The sequence below is a fragment of the Brienomyrus brachyistius genome, chromosome 16, assembly GCF_023856365.1.
Source record: "Brienomyrus brachyistius isolate T26 chromosome 16, BBRACH_0.4, whole genome shotgun sequence".
In the NCBI taxonomy this organism is placed as follows: Eukaryota; Metazoa; Chordata; class Actinopteri; order Osteoglossiformes; family Mormyridae; genus Brienomyrus; species Brienomyrus brachyistius.
In genome coordinates this window covers 23,754,427-23,774,759 of record NC_064548.1, presented here as the reverse complement: position 1 = coordinate 23,774,759, position 20,333 = coordinate 23,754,427, and the positions used below count along the sequence as shown (strand labels likewise).

The window sequence follows — 20,333 nt, the reverse complement described above, 5'->3', positions numbered from 1 at the left end:
AGATTCCCAGTAGCCAGTAAATTAAAATATCACACATTCAGAGATTAAACAGTGACAAACGTTATGCCAGTGCTAATGGTGTCTTTGGGGACCTGGAGCCTTACCTGAGAGTCCTGAGTTGAAGATGACCGTGGGAGAGCCACAGCCAGGAAGAGGGGGGGCACCTGGGGGTGGCGGAGGGGGCAGGGGTGCCGACACGTCCACAGTGAGGCCCAGAGGAGGAGGCAGGGGTGGAGGAGGAGGAGGTGGGGGCGGTGGAGGAGGCGGAGGCAGAGGGGGGGTGGGTGGTGGAGCAGAAGTGGCCGTCGGCCCGTTTGGCACTGGAGGACAAGGAAAGACAAGGGACAAGGAGAGAGAGAGAGGAGAAGGGACAAGGAGAGACAAGGAGAGACAAGGAGAGAGGAGAAGGGACAAGGAGAGAGAGAGAGGAGAAGGGACAAGGAGAGAGAGAGAGGAGAAGGGACAAGGAGAGAGAGAGAGGAGAAGGGACAAGGAGAGAGAGAGAGGAGAAGGGACAAGGAGAGACAAGGAGAGAGGAGAAGGGACAAGGAGAGACAAGGAGAGAGGAGAAGGGACAAGGAGGACAAGGAGAGACAAGGAGAGAGGAGAAGGGACAAGGAGGACAAGGAGAGACAAGGAGAGAGGAGAAGGGACAAGGAGAGACAAGGAGAGAGGAGAAGGGACAAGGAGAGACAAGGAGAGAGGAGAAGGGACAAGGAGGACAAGGAGAGACAAGGAGAGAGGAGAAGGGACAAGGAGAGACAAGGAGAGAGGAGAAGGGACAAGGAGAGACAAGGAGAAAGGAGAAGGGACAAGGAGAGACAGAGAGGAGAAGGGACAAGGAGGACGAGGAGAGAGGAGAAGGGACAAGGAGGACAAAGAGAGAGGAGAAGGGACAAGGAGAGACAAATAGATAGGAGAAGGGACAAGGAGGACAAGGAGAGACAAAGAGAGAGGAGAAGGGACAAGAAGGACAAGGAGAGACAAGGAGAAGGGACAAGGAGAGACAAGGAGAGAGGAGAAGGGACAAGGAGGTCAAGGAGAGACAAGAGAAAACAAGAGTGAGTGTGGAGGGCTGGAGGCGCGGCCACCATCACAGACATCAAATGGTACTAAACAACTTATCGTACTTACTGAAGAACTAATGTCCAATTTATGCAACTTAGAAACAGCCTTTTGACTATGTCCATTTAAGCACTAATGACACTTCAAGTAACATAATATTGTGCATGTAGTGATGTCATGTCGTACCAGTTCCAGTTTCTGGAGGGAGGGGGGGAGCCGGTGGGGGTAGTGACATTGCCTCTGGGTTGGCGCCATCCTGTGGACCCACCGTGCCGATGGCATAAGCCCCACCCACTGCTGATGTGTCTGCCAATAGGGTGCTTCCCTGTTCAGTGAAAGGCGTGACGCTGATCTCGCTGTCCCCTTTCCTCTGGACCTTGAGGGTCCCTTGTTTCTCCAGCTCGTGGATCTTCTTCTCCAGGTTGCACTGCCTCTGGATGGCCTCGTCCTTCTCCTTCACGATGCGGCGTAGCGTATGCACCTGGCTGCTGGCATCTTTGCACACTTCCTGTGCCGGAGGGGAAACAGACGATGTACGCTCCAACAGTTCAAGGAGTACAGCTTGACGATTGGCTACGTGGTGCTGGGCTCATCAATCAAGGGTCAATTGTCAAATCGAAAGAGTGTAGCCATTAACATCAGGGAGCGAACAAGAAGAAAGCAAACAACTTGTGTTCTTTGGTAATGATCCTCACCCGCACAGCCTCCAAATCCTTGTTCCTCTGCATCAACTGTTTTTCAAGCTCCACCATCTTTGCCATGGCCTCATTTTCCATGTCTTGCAGCTTCTCTGTCATCTAAAAGCAACGGACAAGTAAGGAGGATGTTCAATTAAACCACACCGTTATTTTCAGAAGTACATTTTCGCCAAATCTGTCATGAAGTAGAACCTACAATTGAAACTGGACAGTTTCCATTTCACAAAGGGAATGCTGTTTTTCAAAAAAGCAATCTTTTCAAACACGCAAAATTACTCAATATTTTTACCACAAAAATTTCAAAACATTTTCCCAGATCTGACAGTTACAGTACTAAGCAACTTTTACCATGGCTACAGGAGATACAAATGGTAAGCTATTAAGTAGCCCTGTTAGCTGGGTGGGACATTAATATACTGTACTTGGATACATGGTTTCTTGGGTGGGGATCAGTGTGTCGTTCAGGCAAACCCAAGATGTTCTACACTTGACTGTCCTTACGTGGGACACGCTCTCCTCCAGCTCCTCCACACGCTCCAAGGCCACATTCTTGGTCTCAGCATCTTCCAGGAGGGCACCCACGTCGAACACGTTGTCCAGGTAGGCCTGGATCTGCACTTGCAGCTTATCACTCTCTGTGTGCTTAAGTTTCTGTGTAGGTAAAGGGGGGGGGGCAGATTCAGTTTGCGCATATAGGGGTGGACATTGATGCTGTGTAGTTTCTGCCGAGTCCTGCTTGAATTCACGGACCAGGTGCATGAAGTCATCTTCAGTGAACACCAACCTCAAGCTGCTACTTTTGTAAATGGTTGAGATTTTACACATAATTTCCGCACAAAATCAGATCAATGTGATTCATTTTCCACCAAAATGCACTGCACGTACATTTTTTCCATTTTACTTACGTCTAGGTACTCGTCCAAAAGGAGCTTTGTGAAGTCGTACTGTAGGTGCACTCTAAAATTCATGTCTTCTACTGAATGAACCACGATGTTGATAAACTGCATGCAGGCCACCTGGAGAGAGAGAGAGAGAAACAGGCTTTTTCCATACTCATCTTGGAGACGCTTGTTGATCTGGAGAAGCTCATTAGGTTTTAAAGAATTTAAAGATGGACTACAAATGTTGACTATGCCTGAAATGCATCCTAAATCTCTTCTACACAGTGAAGTTTACATGCTAAGGTTCCATAAATGGCAAATGGACTGCATTTATATAGCGCTTTTCTACTCCTACGAGTACTCAAAGCGCTTTACATTTCATGCCTCACATTCACCCATCCACACACTCATCCACACACCGGTGGCGGAGGCTGCCGTGCAAGGTGCCAACCTGCTCACCGGGAGCATTTTGGGGTTCAGTGTCTTGCTCAAGGACACTTTGATGTGGTCAGGAGGAACCAGGGCTCGAACCGGCAACCCTCCAGTTGCCGAACGATAGCACTACCTCATGCACCACTACCTTCCCCATAGGTAAAACAACCATGCTGTATGAACTCCAACTAGCTCTAGAACTCCCGATTCACTCCTGACACATCTTCGATGGAGCTACCAAACGCAGCAATAAATCACTTGGGCAACAGATGGCCTCCACAAAGCGCCACCAAGCATTTCTCCCACTGGCCCTCTATGCTCCTTTGGCCATCAGTCTCCCTCCAACTCCAAAACCTTTAGGAAGCCAGGTTAGCTTCACAGAATTTACTCTGCAAGCCCATTATCCCAAAACAGCGTTCCAGATCGCTCCCCCGCACATACACGCAACCTCCATTATCCAAAAGTATCAAGTTGGACGTTAAACGTACCATAAAATCGATATTGCTGTCCTCGTTCTTGAAATGCTCCATTAGCTTCTCGAACCTCTGCGTTTCTGCACAGACCTACGAGAGAGGCAGAGGTGATAACATCACTTACCTTTTATTGCGCTGCGCTTTTCCTGGGTGATGTGAATTTCTTGAGAGCAAACAACCAGGTCAGTTCGATGATCTCTTAAAAGCTACTGCATTTATAAATTTTTTCTGCATTAAGCATAAAGGTTATTTATTACTATGATTCCCTGTTAAAATTCAAACTATTTACTTGGATTCAGTAGGAAAAAGCACCTCATTCAGTTATGCAAGATAGTAAAGCTCAGTAGTGATGCCTGTTAAAGTTATTGGATCAGTATGAGTTTCTCTGGTCTTCTAGACACCATATGCTTAATATACCTCCTGTTTTGTGGACTGTTTCTAATGTACTCTGTTATAAGACATCAATCGCCCTCCCTCTTCCCATTACGTGTGGCAGGCCCTGCATGGTGTCCACTGCTGTGTATTGAAACGTTCTCGCGTAGGTGGTCTTGACGTGAACACACTTCATTTCCTGCCGAGCCCTTGCTGATCTCACGGCACATTCCTCAGATCGGCCGTTGGGCTGCTGAGCGGTAGAGACCCCTGCCTACCCTGCCCCATCTTATGATCCATGCAAGGTCCCCTCAGAGAAAAAACACAGCAGCCAGCTCTGAAGATCTGAAGGTGTCTGCAGCCTCTCACAGATGGCACGAGCAATTTATCGCCTGCTTTAATATTTCATCCAGCTGCGTGCTAAAATTGCATGACGATTTTCTGAGTCCTACTTTCCTGTGATGTTATGCAACAGATCCTGCATTTTACTGCGAAAGTCCTGTACACACACATACACACACACACACACACACCCCTGTACTCATATCTTTGTGGGGGCCATCCTCTCATTTCTATGGACAAAACCTTAATCCCAACAATGACGACCTTAACCATAAGTAACCAAACAAAATAAAAGATATTACATTGGTCCCCACAATGTAATGCACATCTGATCCACACTTGCACACGCATGCACACACGCGCGCAGGTGTGTCAAAGTATACATTATTGTGTCTATATCTGTAATCTGCCTGGATAATGGACCGTGGTGCCCTTGCAGTGAGTGTGAGCAGCTAATTTTATGAAGTGCTTTAAAACGTGGGATGGCTCACTAAAATAACCTACAGGGTGCAGACAGGCCCACTCGGAAATTCGACTCTGGTCGGCCGCTTGTGCTTTCTTTTCCCAGATTGCACCAGTACCTCCTTGAAGTTGTCGAAGGCCGCCAGGATGATCTCGTGGCCGCCTCTGACCAAGCAGACGGCGGCGAGCAGCTCCAGAACGAGAGCCTTGGTTCTGGAATGGAAAGGAGCCCGGTTGTGTGAAGAGAGCAGAGGATGCCGCTGTTGCGTCATCAAGAAACATGCTGTAGCTGCTCTGTAAAAAATCTGTTTATGCAAAGCTGCCATGGAGGAGCAAATAAATACCGTTAAGGGGATTATATTCATTTTAACCTGGGGATTAAATAAAATTTATGTAATCGGCAATTCTGGGTGAATTTTATCCCATCCCAACAGCTTAATTCTTCCTAAATAAAACTTTATTCTGCCAGGTGTAGTATACCTGCAGATTCTAACTGGCTTGGAGAAATGTAAGAGTGCATTTTGGGAATTGAACATTCTCTAAAGAGACGTGGTGAGTAAAACAAAGTAGTCACGTTTGGCGTGAACTAGATATTAACATTAACAGAATGGACTCTCAACATGGGGGAGGGGGGGGTCAATGCAGGGGGCGTCTGGATCTTTTAACAGAGATGAGCCCATCTACTCAAGTTGGGCGTGTTTGTGGAGACTCACCTGGGATTTTTATTGTTGAGGGTTAGTGCAATTTCATTGACGACGCGTGGGTGAGACATGACCATGTTGAAGCCGTACTGCATGTTTAATAGAGAGAGAGAGAGAGAGAGCGAGAAAAGCAATATTAAAGCACATTAACTGGGGTGCCTCTGACAACAGATCACCTTAAACGACCTTCAGTCGGCCAAGGCCTCTCACCTGGTAGTTCATGATAGCTCTCAAGCACATGATACACACGTGGACGTCATCCTTCTTACACACTATTCTGGAGTTCTTCAGCGTCCTCCGGCTGGGCAACGTGCTGCACCTGGGCACACGGGGACAGACGGGATACGGCGGTAAATCCCACCTCCTCGTTTGCATGATAAAGCCATTCAACCCCCCCACTGACGGCTTCTCCTTTGCTTCCAAGACTAAGACAAAGAAGGCTTCCAGATCTTCATTCACGGGACGTTCAGACTGAAAGCCAAAATGCTCCTCTGCGTCTCCGCCTGCGTATGAATCATTTCGTACCGTCCTGAGTGCCACTTACAGACGCTTTTGTGCGCTGTGCGTCTGTACTTATTGTCTTCTGACACGTCCGAGGGATGAAAGAACGTCAGGAATGACGGAGAGGGCCCCGCACAAAGCGTACAGATGCCCAAAAAACGTAAATCCACCAGAGCTCTCAAAAGCGACCCCCACCCCCCCATGGCACTGGCATAACAAGTGAACGAGGCCTGTGGCATCGGCCAACGTGGCGGTGAGGCCTGCTACGCTATTAGCAATGCAAACGAGCTCGCGGCGGCAGGCCTGGGATGGCGTGTCGATTGTTTTTGCTCAAATCGGCGAAAACAGACATGTCCGGCCCTGCGTAGGACGACGTTTGTCGCTGGCATGCGAGGCAATGAGCTGACCAGCTTTCACGGCTTCACCAAAATAAGAGAGAATAAAAATGCTGATGTAGGCCTGGGGCCTGCACTACGAAGTGGGGTTACTGGCATATCGGGGTACCTTGTCAGATTTAAGGTAGTCTGGCCAAAACGTAAGCGAATGAATATGAAGTCCATTTAAACTGTGGTACCTTAAATCCGACAAGTTACTTCGATAAGCCAGTAACCCCGCTTCGTAGTACAGGCCACTGGTCTATCCCCAATGCACTTGACAGAACTCCCCTCTACCCCCCCACACCGGGGATGTCTAGACACCCTTCAAAAGGGTCCGGAGATGCAACATATCAATCGTATCTTAAGTATCCTACTAAAACAGCTCTTTTTAGCACCTTTTGATTATATGACCCATTCATCGTCATGTAACTGCATTTCATTGTCTCAGTACTTGAACTTCATAGAATAACAAAGTTGGATCTAATCTAAAACTTTTCATATCTTTCTTTCCTTTTCAGTCACCATGCCATCCTTATATAACTGGCCCCCCATCCAGGGCGCCCCCCTACCTCATGCTCTGACACTGGCTCTGTTTTCTCTGTGACCCCCTATTGGATAAGCGGTTATGGGGATGGATGATATGTTTTTAGCATTAGCTGCAGACATAACACTTGTTTTTTGTCAGTGACGAATTCTGGAAGTGAAAAGGAATTTGCGAGTCCTCTGGACGTGGCTGGACTGTGGGATCCCTTTTACGGCTGCCATCATTAAAACACATGCCCCGCATCTCACTCTCAGTTATGACTGCGGTATGCTTCATTTCCTGTCTGCCGCATACTTTCTGAGTAAGCTCAGGAGCAGTGAGTCACATGGGCTATGGCTGCGGTCGCGCGGGAGTACGACTGGGGGGGGGTGGGGGGAGAATGCCCCCCCCCCCCGATTCAGGTGTATCGCAAGCGTGCCACTTTCAAGTGACAGAATTAGAGCAGGCCTCTGAACACAGGGATGAGGCTATATGCGTGAGACACCTCCCTGCCCCCCCAAATCCTTCATTTTTCTTACTGTGTATCAGTAAAGAAAACAGAGAATAGAAAGAGACAGGGCTGGTTTCCTCAGATCTGACACGTGGATAACGCACGCCCGTTCTTCACGCACTAATCGCAGATATGCTTTGACATGCTTTTTTGTGCCTGTCAGCCCATAAACACGAACACGAGGCCTCAATCCTCCTCAGAGTCCCTGAGGTTACTTTCTTTAATAAGTCACTAATCACTGAGGTGATTCCCTTCTAGAAATCGAGTATCACACAAGCCAAGCTCCTTGACAATAACAGTTGGCCTCCTTCTCAGGTCTGCCTGGACAGCGTGACTGTATACTTACAGGAATTCTAACAAGATTTCTACCAAAACGTACCATCGGCCCTATTATGACTTTGGCCTTAAAAAGGGCTTGGCCTACTTTGAAAGATTAGAGGACATAAAAAAAAAATATTTAAAGAATATTACATTGAAAATTGCTATTATATCGATTGTCAGTAAAAGTTTTTATAGCTCTAAAGGACACAAAAGGACAAGAAGGGAGAGGAGGTTTGTGTTTGTGCAGAGGTGTGACGGTGAAAACCAAGGAAAGGTTGACTAGTTTCTGAGTAGAAACCAAGATGGATGTAAAATACAAAGAGAAACAAAGGTTAGACGGTATATTAAAAATGATATTTTCACAAAACAGCCAGGTTAGTGTCATGCTATGGGGAGCTCATCAGAATATTGTTATTACGCTGCTCAAATTTATAGCTTCGTATAAACTGACTGGAAAAGCAAACATCTGCTACAAAAAAAATAATCAGATTTTATATATATGTGTGTGAAATATGCACACGCTTTTCAAGAAAATGTCTCAATTTCAGTGGCTACAGAAAGGAAATCAGCAGGTAAGTACCGGCACTTTGGTGAGGTCAATTAAACCATGAAATATATTTCAATATCAGCCTAAAAATACAAGAAACAGAAGCTACAAGCATCCACAAAAGCAACCAAAAACAAATGTCTTTCCAAGATGGAAAAACTGAAGGGGCATTGCCAGTGAGGGCGGGGGGGCGGGGGGGGGGGGGGGGGAGCCCTTAAAGGGGCAGACACACAAATGTTGACAACAAGGCTACTTATTTGGGATTTGGAAGCACGGTGAGCTGATGACACAAATAAAAACAGTGAAGCTGTGGAAGAAGGCGGTACTTTTACCTATTGCCCAGTACTTCCTGTCATTCACGTTATCCTCTCCAGGACTGTGGAGGTTCTGTACTTTGTTGCCTAGTAGTACTTATTCTGTCCAGTACTTTGTTGTTGACACCGTTGCACTCGACTGCAGTCCACCGCTCATGTGCAGTGCAGTCTGGCCATTTCCAGCATCCAGCGCAAAATCTCTACTCCTGCCTCCCTTGAGTACTGAACACAACTGTTGCATTTCACATAACTCTGCACCAGGTGCATTTCTTTGCACCTCTATGTTCCACGTATGCATTCACGGAAGTTGGTGGAAGCATTATATTGTATAAGCACACCCGCACCAAGACAGTAAAGATCCTCAATCCTTACATTTCAGCATCTTATCAATCCTTTGCTATCTGTCGGCTATAAGGGTCTAGATTAAATTTTACTTAGAACTCTAAGAGAATAAATAGAACATTTAACATCCAAGAACAATGGCACAGGCATCAGGAAAGACACCTAAATGGAACTCTTTGTTATTCTCTATCTAAGCCCAAACCAAGGACTCGTGGCTGAAGGAGGATTGCTTGATATGAGTATTTCTTCCACAATAGCTCAGTGAGGAACCACAGAGCAGAATCTTTCCAGACACTCAGACGGCAAGAACGCAAGAGAACGTTTCCAGGTTCTGTAACAGGACCCCCGAAGGCTCACACCCCTCATGTCTGCGAATTTGGGAGATTCTATGTGTAGCGAGCGAACAGCATTCCAGTTTGCTCAAAGCAGCCCACGGGCCTAAGATTATAGCTTTAGCAGAGCGTTGCGGTTCTGTCCGGCGCATGGCAACACCGCCTCAGCGCTGTGATGCGATTTTATCAGCACCAGAGCTAAATCCGATCTATTGTAACACAGGCAAAAGCTATGTAGGTTTTTCTTAAAGGCATTAGCATAGCAAGCAGTACCCCATGCAGGAGACTTTGACAGCGCTGAACAGCTCCTTCAGTGCCAGGCTCCTGCATCCATGATGTGGGAAGGAGAGATTCAGAAGGTCTTTCCTTCCGTCTGCTGTCAGACTCCATAACAAAGTCCTTGCAGCAGACCACACACACATACACATAGACTAACTCACACATCCAATACACCACGGTGTTTTCATATGTGCGATATTTCCTGAGTGCAATTCCACAATGTTGTACATATATTTATATATTTCCACTTGTACATATATAGTTTTTATCCTATTGTTGTAAATTTTTGCTGCTCTATTCCTGTATTGTCCACTTTCTGCTGTGATGATGCAAAGGATTATCTAATAAAGGATTATCTTATCTTTAATTTAATGCAAATACAAAGTGGAGCTAACGTTTAGTTCATAGGATGGTGACTGATAAAAAGAATCTATTTATCTGGGTGTACTGCTTCGCATATCCCAGCATCACTACACACATATATTAGCTGGCATATGACCCATTAGGGAGTGACCAAGTCAGCAGTTTGGGGGGAGGGGATGTTCACCTTAGGGTGGAGTGTCGTCCAGGCCGTAGTGGATGGATGGGCCCCGCGTTCAGGTCCTCTATGGACCGGCTCCAGCGTTTGGACTTGTCGGCCACAGGCTCTGTGCTGTTCTCCAGACACTCAGAGTCAAATCTGGAAGAAGAGAGAGGAGATTTGTGTTCTGTGCGGAGGTGTGACGGTGAAAATCAAGGAACGGTTATCTAGTTTCTGAGTAGAAACCAAGATGGATGGAAAACGCAGAGGCAACAAAAACCTTTTATACACAGATGAGACCCCAAATAAGGTAAGGAGATGAGCCTGCAGAAGGTACATCTTATAAACAAGAGGTGGCAGCATCCCAACCAGCCTCCCAGAGCTCGGTGAGGAGCTGGCACCTCCTGCCAGGCAAGGTCGTCCCTCACCTAACAGCCCCGAGTCCCGCAGAGAGCTCTCCTCTTGACCCCAGCCTTAACAGAAGAACCCTTTGCTCACCACACTTGACTAAGCCTGTGTTTTAAGATGACAGAGCCACAAGAAGGGAGGCGGGGGTACCCTCAGAAGGCAATGATGCTCATCCAACAGAAAAATGAGGCAGAGTGCAACGCTAATAAGAAGAGACTGTGGAGGAAGGACAGACTGGGTACAGCCTCGAAACCTTGTCACTTATCTCAAGTGAGCATTCCCCGCAAAATACCCCAAGTAAACATCCTGGGAGCTAGCCTAAACATGTGAAAGGACTCTGCTTCCAAAAAACACGAGAACCACACAGCCGATGCAAGAGCACGCTTTCCCAGACAGTGTAAAATTTCAGGCAGACAAAGAGGAGGGGGGGCGGGAGGTCGACTCACGTGACAGCGCACTGCGCGAAGGAGAGATAATCCACCAGGACGTCGAGGCCTCTGTTTTCTTCATTTAAAAACTCTCTTACCCACCTATGGAGGAGCATAGTGAAGTGGATGCTTTGAACACAGAGAAGAATTGCAGACCTTACAAAAAAATATTATTCCATGTCGCTAGTAGCAGACACAGGGGGCTGGAATACACCTACTATTCTACTCCGCACTAAAATAGGTAGAAGAATAAGGTTGCTCAAACCCCCCGCTCCCCCCGCCAGAAAAAAAATAAAAATACAGTATTTCGAGCTGTCAAATTTTCCATTCCCTTGCCCAGAGGTTTTCTGCTGTCACACGGGAGGAATAGTTGGTTCGAGCGTTTCTAAGCCTGCAGTGCTTCCAGAGATCCGCTACGGCAAACAGACACAGAACTTGGGTGAGGGAGGCAGGCAGTCACACAATGATCAGGTACATCTTCTCAAAATGAAAGTAGACCGCATCTGAATCCATCTCAGATTTTTCTTCGTGGCTTTGTGCGCTGGGCTTGCCATGATGTCATCGCTTTCCCTTTTAATAACCAGAAAAATGGTTCCTTCTGCAGCCTCCTTAAAGACCCACATAGGGCCACTTTTGCCTACCCGGCCATATGAGACAGCATGAAGAAGCAGTAGCAGCAGCAATGTACCCCTGACTTAAATAAATACTCCTCTTGAGAACCGCAAGGTGTCACCTGGAAGCATCGACATGATTTCTCCATCACATTGAACGATTCACCTTGGGCTCTCGCTTGGGCCCATAAGATGGCAGCAGCAGCACAGTGAGGCTTTAGGACCAAACAGGACTTTCCCTTTAAGTACTTAAGGTCTGGAGAAGACTTGGCAATCCATGCAGCAGGTAGGAAAGCCCAACCTTGGTCCTGAGTCCTCCTGGTTTTACAATATTTATTAGTTCATTGTTCACACCTGAAAAACCACGAGGGACCTTGTTTTCTACACAATTAATGCAGAATCAGCGATTATCCAGACACTAAATTCTATCAACGCTGGTTTGTTGGCCTCAACATCAAGCATCACTGAAACTTTTCTACTCAAAGCAGAAACGCATTTGCTTAATGTGTATCAGACCTCAAGCTGCCGCTGTCATGCAAATATCTTGGAACGTCACGGATTATTAATGGCAGTGGAACAGATGAGGCCAGCAGCCAATCTGAAGCTTCCCGCTTCCCCACATGATAAGACTAAGCTGTCAGGACACTGCTGGCAGCAGCCTTGCTTCACTTGAGCCAGTGCAGCTCACTTCCCCTCATCCTTCATCCTTTCAGAGCTCCCAGCATGCACTGGGGCTCATCTGCCATACTGACGTCAGATCTGGGCACCCCCTATTGCACGGCTGGAGGGAATGATTGCGTCCAGATGCTTATGGTGGGGGGGAAGAGGCTTGGCTTTGCAATTAAGGGTAGAAGTAATGGTTGTAACAGTGAAGGCTAAATCATAAACTGCAGTGTAAAACCAGTGTAACCTTTCAAATATACTCACTGACAAAAATAGCAAGTCTGCAGAAAACCGCAAATACAAGTTTCCCATGGTGACGCTGAATATCGTCTCCTCTTTCATACTCTTTCCCCAGCAGTGAAAAGGGACACTGAAGCTGGTGAAAAACTGAAGCATTTAACATGAAAACCACAGAGAACCGAATGCATGCCGATGGTCTGTACCGGCCAGCACAGACCACCCTTATTTATGTATTTAAGAGTCAGGAAAAATTTTCATTTGGTAAGAAAAGCAAAGCCATCCTAAAGCATGTGGACGTCACATGGATCTTCTGTCACTTGTTATCTGCGGGCCCCACAGGATGGAGGACCATAGATACGACAAGCTAGGATGCCAAGAAGTGTAGCAATCAGGGATGGTCACGGACACCAAACCCACCCAACGGGAGGACACTCGGGGAACAGGCTTCCCCTTCTGGGCGGGTGGGTGGTCTTCCTCTTGGCTCTGGAGCAAATCCACTCACTCCATTAGCAATGTAGGTTAGTTTACAAGATCTAGATTACCGGCCTGAGCGATCATCTGCTTCTCATTGACGTTTTTTCTAATGTACAGTGGGGAGGAGGGAGCTCTTCAAAGATAGAGTCACTGTAGTCCGCAGGCAGATTTCCAACTTGTCGATAGGTGACTTGAGAAGCAGTCGAAAGAAGCAAACATTCCGGGTCTTTCACGCTTTGAGGTGCTCCGCTCCATTCCCATACATCTCAGTCCCATACATCTCAGTCCATTTAAAAGCCCTTTCTCTTGCAGCACATGGATAGCGTAATACATCATATTGGCCTCTTACTGACACCGGAAATGCACTCCAACCGGAAAGGTGGAGCTTGCTGCCGCCAGCACTCACCCGATGTGATTGGTCCTCAGGGATATCTCCAGTTCTCTGAGCACTTGGGTTGACTCCTGCACTCGACGACGAAACTTCTGCAGACAAACAGAAAGCATATTTTACCGAACGCCAGCAGCGTGTCTTGGGTGGGGAGCTGGAGCGCTTTGGCCGTAAGAACACAATAATAACAGGCTACCAAAATCCGATGCTGTCTAATTCCTTACACAGGAATGGCAGCCTTTGCCGGCTCCAGGAAGACAGACAACACAAACAAATCAGCATTCATGAATTATCTCCTTTATCTACAAGTTACTTTATTCTTAGGAACCTCTCAATTGTCTTCATTTACACATGAAACTTCAATAGCTATTACCAGACATGTTTGTGTTTTAATGGCTGCTGTAGCTCTCTAGCTACAAAACAACAGTCAACTGATTTATATCACTCTATTATAAACCTAAAAGTAGCTACATCACAAGTATTTACGTAGCTTGCAAGCCCTACAGACAACAAAACTGTTACATACATGTAAATGAGCGTGATTGTGTGTGCAGACTCATCTCTAATGGGAATCCTCACGCCATCCAGCTGAGCAAAGTTGGGAGCGGTGATGATAGCATCCATTAGCAAAACGTTAAACATTCCGTCAGCTGTTCGGCTCTATATTCTAGTCCGGCTCCAGCTACAGGTAAGAATTTGCAGTTGCCCAGGGCCCCTGAATTACCAGTGTTGTTGCAGAAGTGAAATGTCATCAATTTTCTTGGTTGGGGGGCGTCTCAAGTCTAGCTTTGGCCCTGAAAAGGCAGAGCCGGCTCCGCCTTTAGGCCAGGCCCGGGGGGCGCACGACGAGAAAGGCATCGTAACCGCGAGCAACGCTGTTTCCGCCAGAAAGCGACTTGGCAGTAAGTCTGGCCCGCGCACTCGTCTTTCCTGAATGTTTAGTCTCCGGTGATGCGAGCGTCATAAGGGTAATAGTGGGGTGCTATAAATCTGAGTGAATGGGAGGGGGGGGGGTAGGCAGAAATACCCCCAGAGACCCGCCGCTTAGTCTCCCCCACGTCTATGAACCCAGACATCTCTCTGCCGCTTTGTGATGGCCATACATTAGCTGCAAGTTCCTGCTCTGTTACTGCCAGACCTGCTCCTTCTCCATCCAGCTGCACTTCTCGAAGGGCTCTCCCTGGAAACATAAATATCAGACATTCCTCTGGACTTTTGGGAAAGGTTGCTTTTCTCTCCTGTTCCAATATGCTGGGTGGAATTGGGGCTTGATTTAGGGCGCGGAGGGGGGTGTTCAGGAGGGGTAGTATATGTAAAACAGAGGTAATGACCTAGGGCCCCCCCCCCCAAAAATAAGCCACACAGAGCCGGAATTGTTCATTCCCCAACGGAACGGCGGGGCTGCAAAGGAATGTAAAAACCATAACAGCCCCGCTTTCCCTCCCCATGTGTGTCTGCATCCCCACGAAAGCGACGAGGAGGCCTTGGTGGGGACCATGAACCGCAGACACTGCCCTTGCCCACAGTCAGCCTACAACGAGATGTGCGTCTATCCTGGAGCTTCTTCTCATCCCGATTCGGCGTTCCTGCATCTGTGCATAGATGTTGGTACGCCACCTACATATGCTTACAGGGTTAGCGGCCTATTCGACAGTCTCACAGTTACGTTCCTCTGTGCATCTTTCCCAGACACTCTCTAGTGCTGGAAAGAATCACTGTTATTCACATTATTACTGATCTCCTTCATCTTCAACTCAGGACCTATTAAGCAAGTTCTAATTCTATAATTTCTCGGTGCCAAAAGGCGCGTGTTGAGTGCAGAGGGGCTTCGCAGATTCAGGGTTACTGAACCAAATCCGCGGCTCAGCTATACTGCATATTCCACTCTGAGAGAAACATAAATCCACTCTGAGAACATTAAAAACGGCTGGAAAGGAGACTAAATATACAACAGCAAGTCACAGACCCCCCATCCACTACAGAGGAACAGAAAAGCCCTTTTTCAGGGCTCTGTGTCTGGCTGGGTGCTGGGGCAGCTCTCTCTTTACCTCCATCCAGACATGGTTGCTCAACAATGCCGAAGTCCCCCCCGCCCCCCTTCGGGTTCTGGTTTTTTGAACCTTTCATCAAGGTCGACTCCATTTCGCTGGAGCGGGTCTCTTACTGAGAGTCAGGATTCCTGGTGTCAGGGTGGATCTGCAGACTAGCTGCTTGTGTGTACAGATACACACACACACACACACACACACACATACACGCAGGAGCACACATGTATGCATACATACAGACACATGCATACACACATGCAGGGACACACATGCATGCACACATACAAGCACACACGCACACACACACGCACAAACACACACATGCATACACGTGTGTATACACTCCACACACGCACACACTCACAGAAGCACACACACGCACACACTCACAGAAGCACACACACGCACACTCACAGAAGCACACGCACGCACACACACGCACACACTCACAGAAGCACACGCACACACACGCACACACTCACAGAAGCACACACACACATGCACACACACTCACAGAAGCACACACACACATGCATACTCACAGAAGCACACACGCACACTCACAGAAGCACACACACGCACACTTACAGAAGCACACACATGCACACTTACAGAAGCACACACACGCACACACACGCACACACTCACAGAAGCACACGCACACACACTCACAGAAGCACACACACACACGCACACACTCACAGAAGCACACACGCACACTCACAGAAGCACACACTCACAGAAGCACACACGCACACTCACAGAAGCACACACTCACAGAAGCACACACTCACAGAAGCACACATGCACACACTCACAGAAGCACACACGCACACACTCACACACTCACTGATCCCCAGTGGAATCCATGAGCACAGTGGGAATGTAAAATTCCTTCTAATCACAATCAGACACCATCTGCTCATACTTGGTACACAGAGGTTTTCCCATCTACTAGAGGACCTCTGGAATGTGATGTGACCTGCTGATTCGGCCCATGAATGTCCCCACACTGCCTGGGGGGTGAAGGGAGGATTATGAGATGTCTGTTATGGGAGGGGGGGGGGTAGGGACAGGATCTCACCTTCCTGGTGACGGCAGGGTCCAGATAACCTCTCAGCTTCTGGAGGTATGTGTAGGGGGGGTTTTTCACTTGAAACCTTTCCTGAGAGAGAAAAATATACAACACATATATTAAAGATGTATTTTTCTTAGACCATCAAGGCAAGACAAAATATGGTTTTCTAGGGACATCTGCTCCTCTTCTTTGACTTAAGTGCGTATATCAAACACTGATTGTTACAAACATATCACTCCTTGGGGAACTAAAGACAATCAGACATGTGGCCCCCAGGACGTGCACACTGCTCCCTTTTCTGAGCAAAGCTGGACCTTTGGAGCTGTAAATCTGGGCTGTACCATCCTTCAAGGTGGCAGTTCAAACCCAATAACAGAGCAGCTAACTGGGAGATCTCACTGCGAGCCCAAAAGGCTGCTTATCTGACAGCAGAAACAAGAGCCGTGGCGATAAGCAGGAATCTGGAAGGCCTGATCTTCAGCGATTGGGACTGGAGGATAGGAACTGGTTATTGACCCTTCCCCCTTGACCTCCAGAGACAATATAGGACAGCTGGCTGATTTGTAAGGGTTCTTTCAACCAGCAGAGCAAGGGACCACTGAACTACAGGATGATCTACTCATCAGTGGTTTCTGGGAGCTCAACTCATCAGGATCGGCTGGCCAACCCCCCCCCCCCCACTTTGCCACACCATTTCTGGTTTTGGGTTCAAGGCCATCTCCCACACACCCGTCCGAAACTAAATGGGATTACCAGGACCCTGGCAAATGCCAAGTGCAGACGTGAGGATGCGCTAACGAGCCCAGGGAACGTAGCTGGAAACACTTGGACGACCTTGTAATTCGAGGGCCGGATGGGGACAGGCCCCTTTGGTCAGGAGAGGGAGCTTTGGGCCTTAACCTCGGAGAGTGGGATGCATCGGGGACTTTCCAAAATTATGGCAGAAAAATGAAAGTACAGCAGGAACAACTGGAGCACTTACAGCAGAAAGAGGTGGTAAGGAAGTCAACATGAAACGTGAACCTCCACCCTAACTTTCACCAGGGTATCAGTTAATGCTAATTAGCATTGCAGCAGAGAGCTGCCAAGGGGCTGGTTTTGACTGGCCAGTATGACGCCGAGACAGATTTGGCCGACCTCAATGGTGTCTGGATGGCAGCTCATGCCGTAGCTCATTACCAGCCAAGCCAAACCCTCAGAGTTACTTTCAGTTCTTTCAGACACACAAGCTGTGGGATGTTTTTTTTCCTTTTTAAATCCGTCATCACAGGTGCAGTAATCATACCAATTGTTGATAATTACCTTCCTCATGATCAGTTATGATGTTTTATAACAGAAGCCCCATGGAAGCAACAGCGGGACTTTTGAAAACAGCCAGTCATGACTGTTCATATGCATTTTGGATTAATGCCTGAGAAGGAATTAATATGGAGAGTAGGCAAACACAGTTGTAACATTTCATGGAGGCTGCATGTATATTTGGTACCGATTCAATGGTGAAGATCACCTTAAATTCAGCCGGACCTGCCCAGAGAAAACGTATCATTAAAACATGACAGAAGCAGATAGACTGCAACCTCATCCTCTGAATCGATCCAAATGATCAGCCCGGCTTTCTATGTGAATTACATGCCGCCTTCTGTAGATTTGTGTTATCAGTATTTGAACTGTAATGAGGTAAAGTGGGGCACCTACATTGTTTTAGGTTTTGAACAAAACACGTGAAAGTGTCACTGGTCAAAACAGCGGCTGGAATAACGACACAAACGGCGCTTTTCCACTGGCATTCAGGAACTGACTCGTACATGAGCCATACCGCGAAGAGAGAATGGCTACAGCACAGTTCCAGCTGGCATCGGTTTTCCACTGGCATTCAGGAACTGACTCGTTCCCGAGCCATACTCAAGCGGTTCCAGCTCGCGTCGGTTTTCCACTGCAGAGGGGTTCAGTAAAGGCATCGTTTACTGTTCTCAAGGTGTACATCATGATTTTGATTTACTGTGTGGCATTATTATTGTGATGGTCACCTTGTTATTCAAGAATCAAATGATAGTGGAATTAGCATTCGCCTGCTTAAATTTGCATGCAAACTCCGCACACATGTGACCCAGGCAGAGACTTGAACTCGAGCACAGAGGTGTGAGGCAACAGTGTTAACCACTGCACCACCATGCCGCCCCTTACAGTGCTAACCACTGCACCACCATGCCGCCCCATACAGTGCTAACCACTGCACCACCATGCCGCCCCTTACAGTGCTAACCACTGCACCACCATGCCGCCCCATACAGTGCTAACCACTGCACCACCATGCCGCCCCCCCCATTCCGTTCATCTGTTCTATAATACTTTTAGTAGGAGGTTGGAAATTTCTCAGGTTCTGAGTTTTCCGCAATGCATCACGACGTGAGATATTACTAATGATATATAGCATATACGCCTTTCCTTTAGACAATCCATGCGTAGAACATTCTGCCTTAATTGCTCTACCTTCAGCATTCTCACTGTGAGGACTCTTATTTTTCCAGGAGTTTTTATTTCAAAGCGACACACTGCCTTGGTTACTTGGCTGTGTCTGGTGGGCTATTAATAAGACTAAAACATGAGTCATGGAAATTCCACGGTGAAAATGTCGTACGTAATGTAAAATCATGATGGCACAATAATGGATAGTGAGTCAGGTAAATAAACACGGTAAATAAAATGTTAAATAAATTAAAAAAATAATTAAATAAATATATATATACACACACACATACTAGTAGAGCATATATATATTAGCCGAGCAAAAGTTTGGACTCTTGCTTAAGCTCTAAGTTGCAGGGATTTTAGAAACTGAAGCAAAAACTGGTTAACTGACAGGAAGCAGAGAGTAGTTATTAGAGGCACAATGTCACAGTGGGCCTGTGTGATAGCGGGGTACCGCAGGGTTCAATTTTAGGACCACCACCAATACCTACAGTAAACTGGTTAAATTTGCTGATGACATCAAGGTGGGTGGTGTAGCAGATACTGATCTAGCAGCGGAGAGGCTACAATGGGATCTGGATTTAATTAGTGACTAGGTTGATTCCTGGCAGATAAAATTTAACGTAGATAAATGTAAGGTAATCCATGCAGGGAGCAGAAATATAAAGTTCAGATATTTTATGGGTTCCACTGAAATAAAGGTAGCTGATTATGAGAAAGACCTTGGTGTGTATGTTGATGCTTCCATGTCCCACTCTCGCCAGTGTGGGGAAGCAATAAAAAAGGCCAACAGAATGTTGGGTTACATTTCTAGGTGTGTGGAATTTAAGACAAGGGAGGTGATGCTACGATTATATAATTCCTTGGTAAAACCCCACATAGAATACTGTGTGCAGGTTTGGTCACCATACCTTAAGAAGGACATTGCTGCCTTGGAAAGGGTGCAACATAGGGCTACGAGAATGATTCCTGGTCTTAGAGGAATGTCTTATGAGGAGAGATTAGCTGAGGTATATAAGATTCTAACAGGTCTGGATGCTGTTCAGCCAAATGGCTACTTCAGTATTAGTTTAAATACTAGAACTGTAGAAGTGGAAATTAGTGGGAGAACATTTTAAAATGAATTTGAGGAAGCACTTCTTTACACAGCATGTAGTTAGAGTATGGAATGGTCTTCCTGTTCGTGTAGCACAAGCTAAAACCCTGGGTTCCTTTAAATCAGAGCTAGATAAGATTTTAACAACTGTGAGCTATTGGTTAAGTTCTCTCCAAAGAGCTTGATGGGCCGAATGGCCTCCTCTCGTTTGTAAATGTTCTTATGACACACCTACCCATAGGAAGGTTTATTTGTACTATTCTCTGCATTATAAAATTGCATAGACATCAAAACAATAAAGTAACATGCATGGAAATATGCACCGACCAAAAAAATAACTGCATCAGCTCTACCCAGCATATTGGAGCTTTTTGTATTAAACAAAAAAAAAAAGTTTTCTTGCTGTATGTTTGTATTTTGTATTGCTGGGGGCAGCT

At 46.9% G+C, this 20,333-nt stretch overlaps 1 protein-coding gene across 3 annotated transcripts in view; it reads right to left on the bottom strand.

Annotated features, from left to right (window-relative positions):
* LOC125710262 (formin-like protein 2) overlaps positions 1-20,333 on the bottom strand; it is a 49,543-nt gene that overhangs the window by 9,161 nt on the left and 20,049 nt on the right. For all 3 annotated transcript variants that reach the window (XM_048979820.1, XM_048979823.1, XM_048979821.1), the window contains exons 3-15: positions 16,338-16,418; positions 13,224-13,300; positions 10,848-10,931; positions 10,021-10,152; positions 5,637-5,745; positions 5,439-5,515; positions 4,845-4,938; positions 3,565-3,639; positions 2,669-2,779; positions 2,265-2,414; positions 1,761-1,862; positions 1,252-1,573; positions 105-320 (exon numbers count right to left, since the gene is read on the bottom strand). In XM_048979820.1, the coding sequence (XP_048835777.1) occupies positions 105-320; positions 1,252-1,573; positions 1,761-1,862; positions 2,265-2,414; positions 2,669-2,779; positions 3,565-3,639; positions 4,845-4,938; positions 5,439-5,515; positions 5,637-5,745; positions 10,021-10,152; positions 10,848-10,931; positions 13,224-13,300; positions 16,338-16,418 (1,630 nt within the window). The remainder of the gene's footprint in view (positions 1-104; positions 321-1,251; positions 1,574-1,760; positions 1,863-2,264; positions 2,415-2,668; positions 2,780-3,564; positions 3,640-4,844; positions 4,939-5,438; positions 5,516-5,636; positions 5,746-10,020; positions 10,153-10,847; positions 10,932-13,223; positions 13,301-16,337; positions 16,419-20,333) is intronic.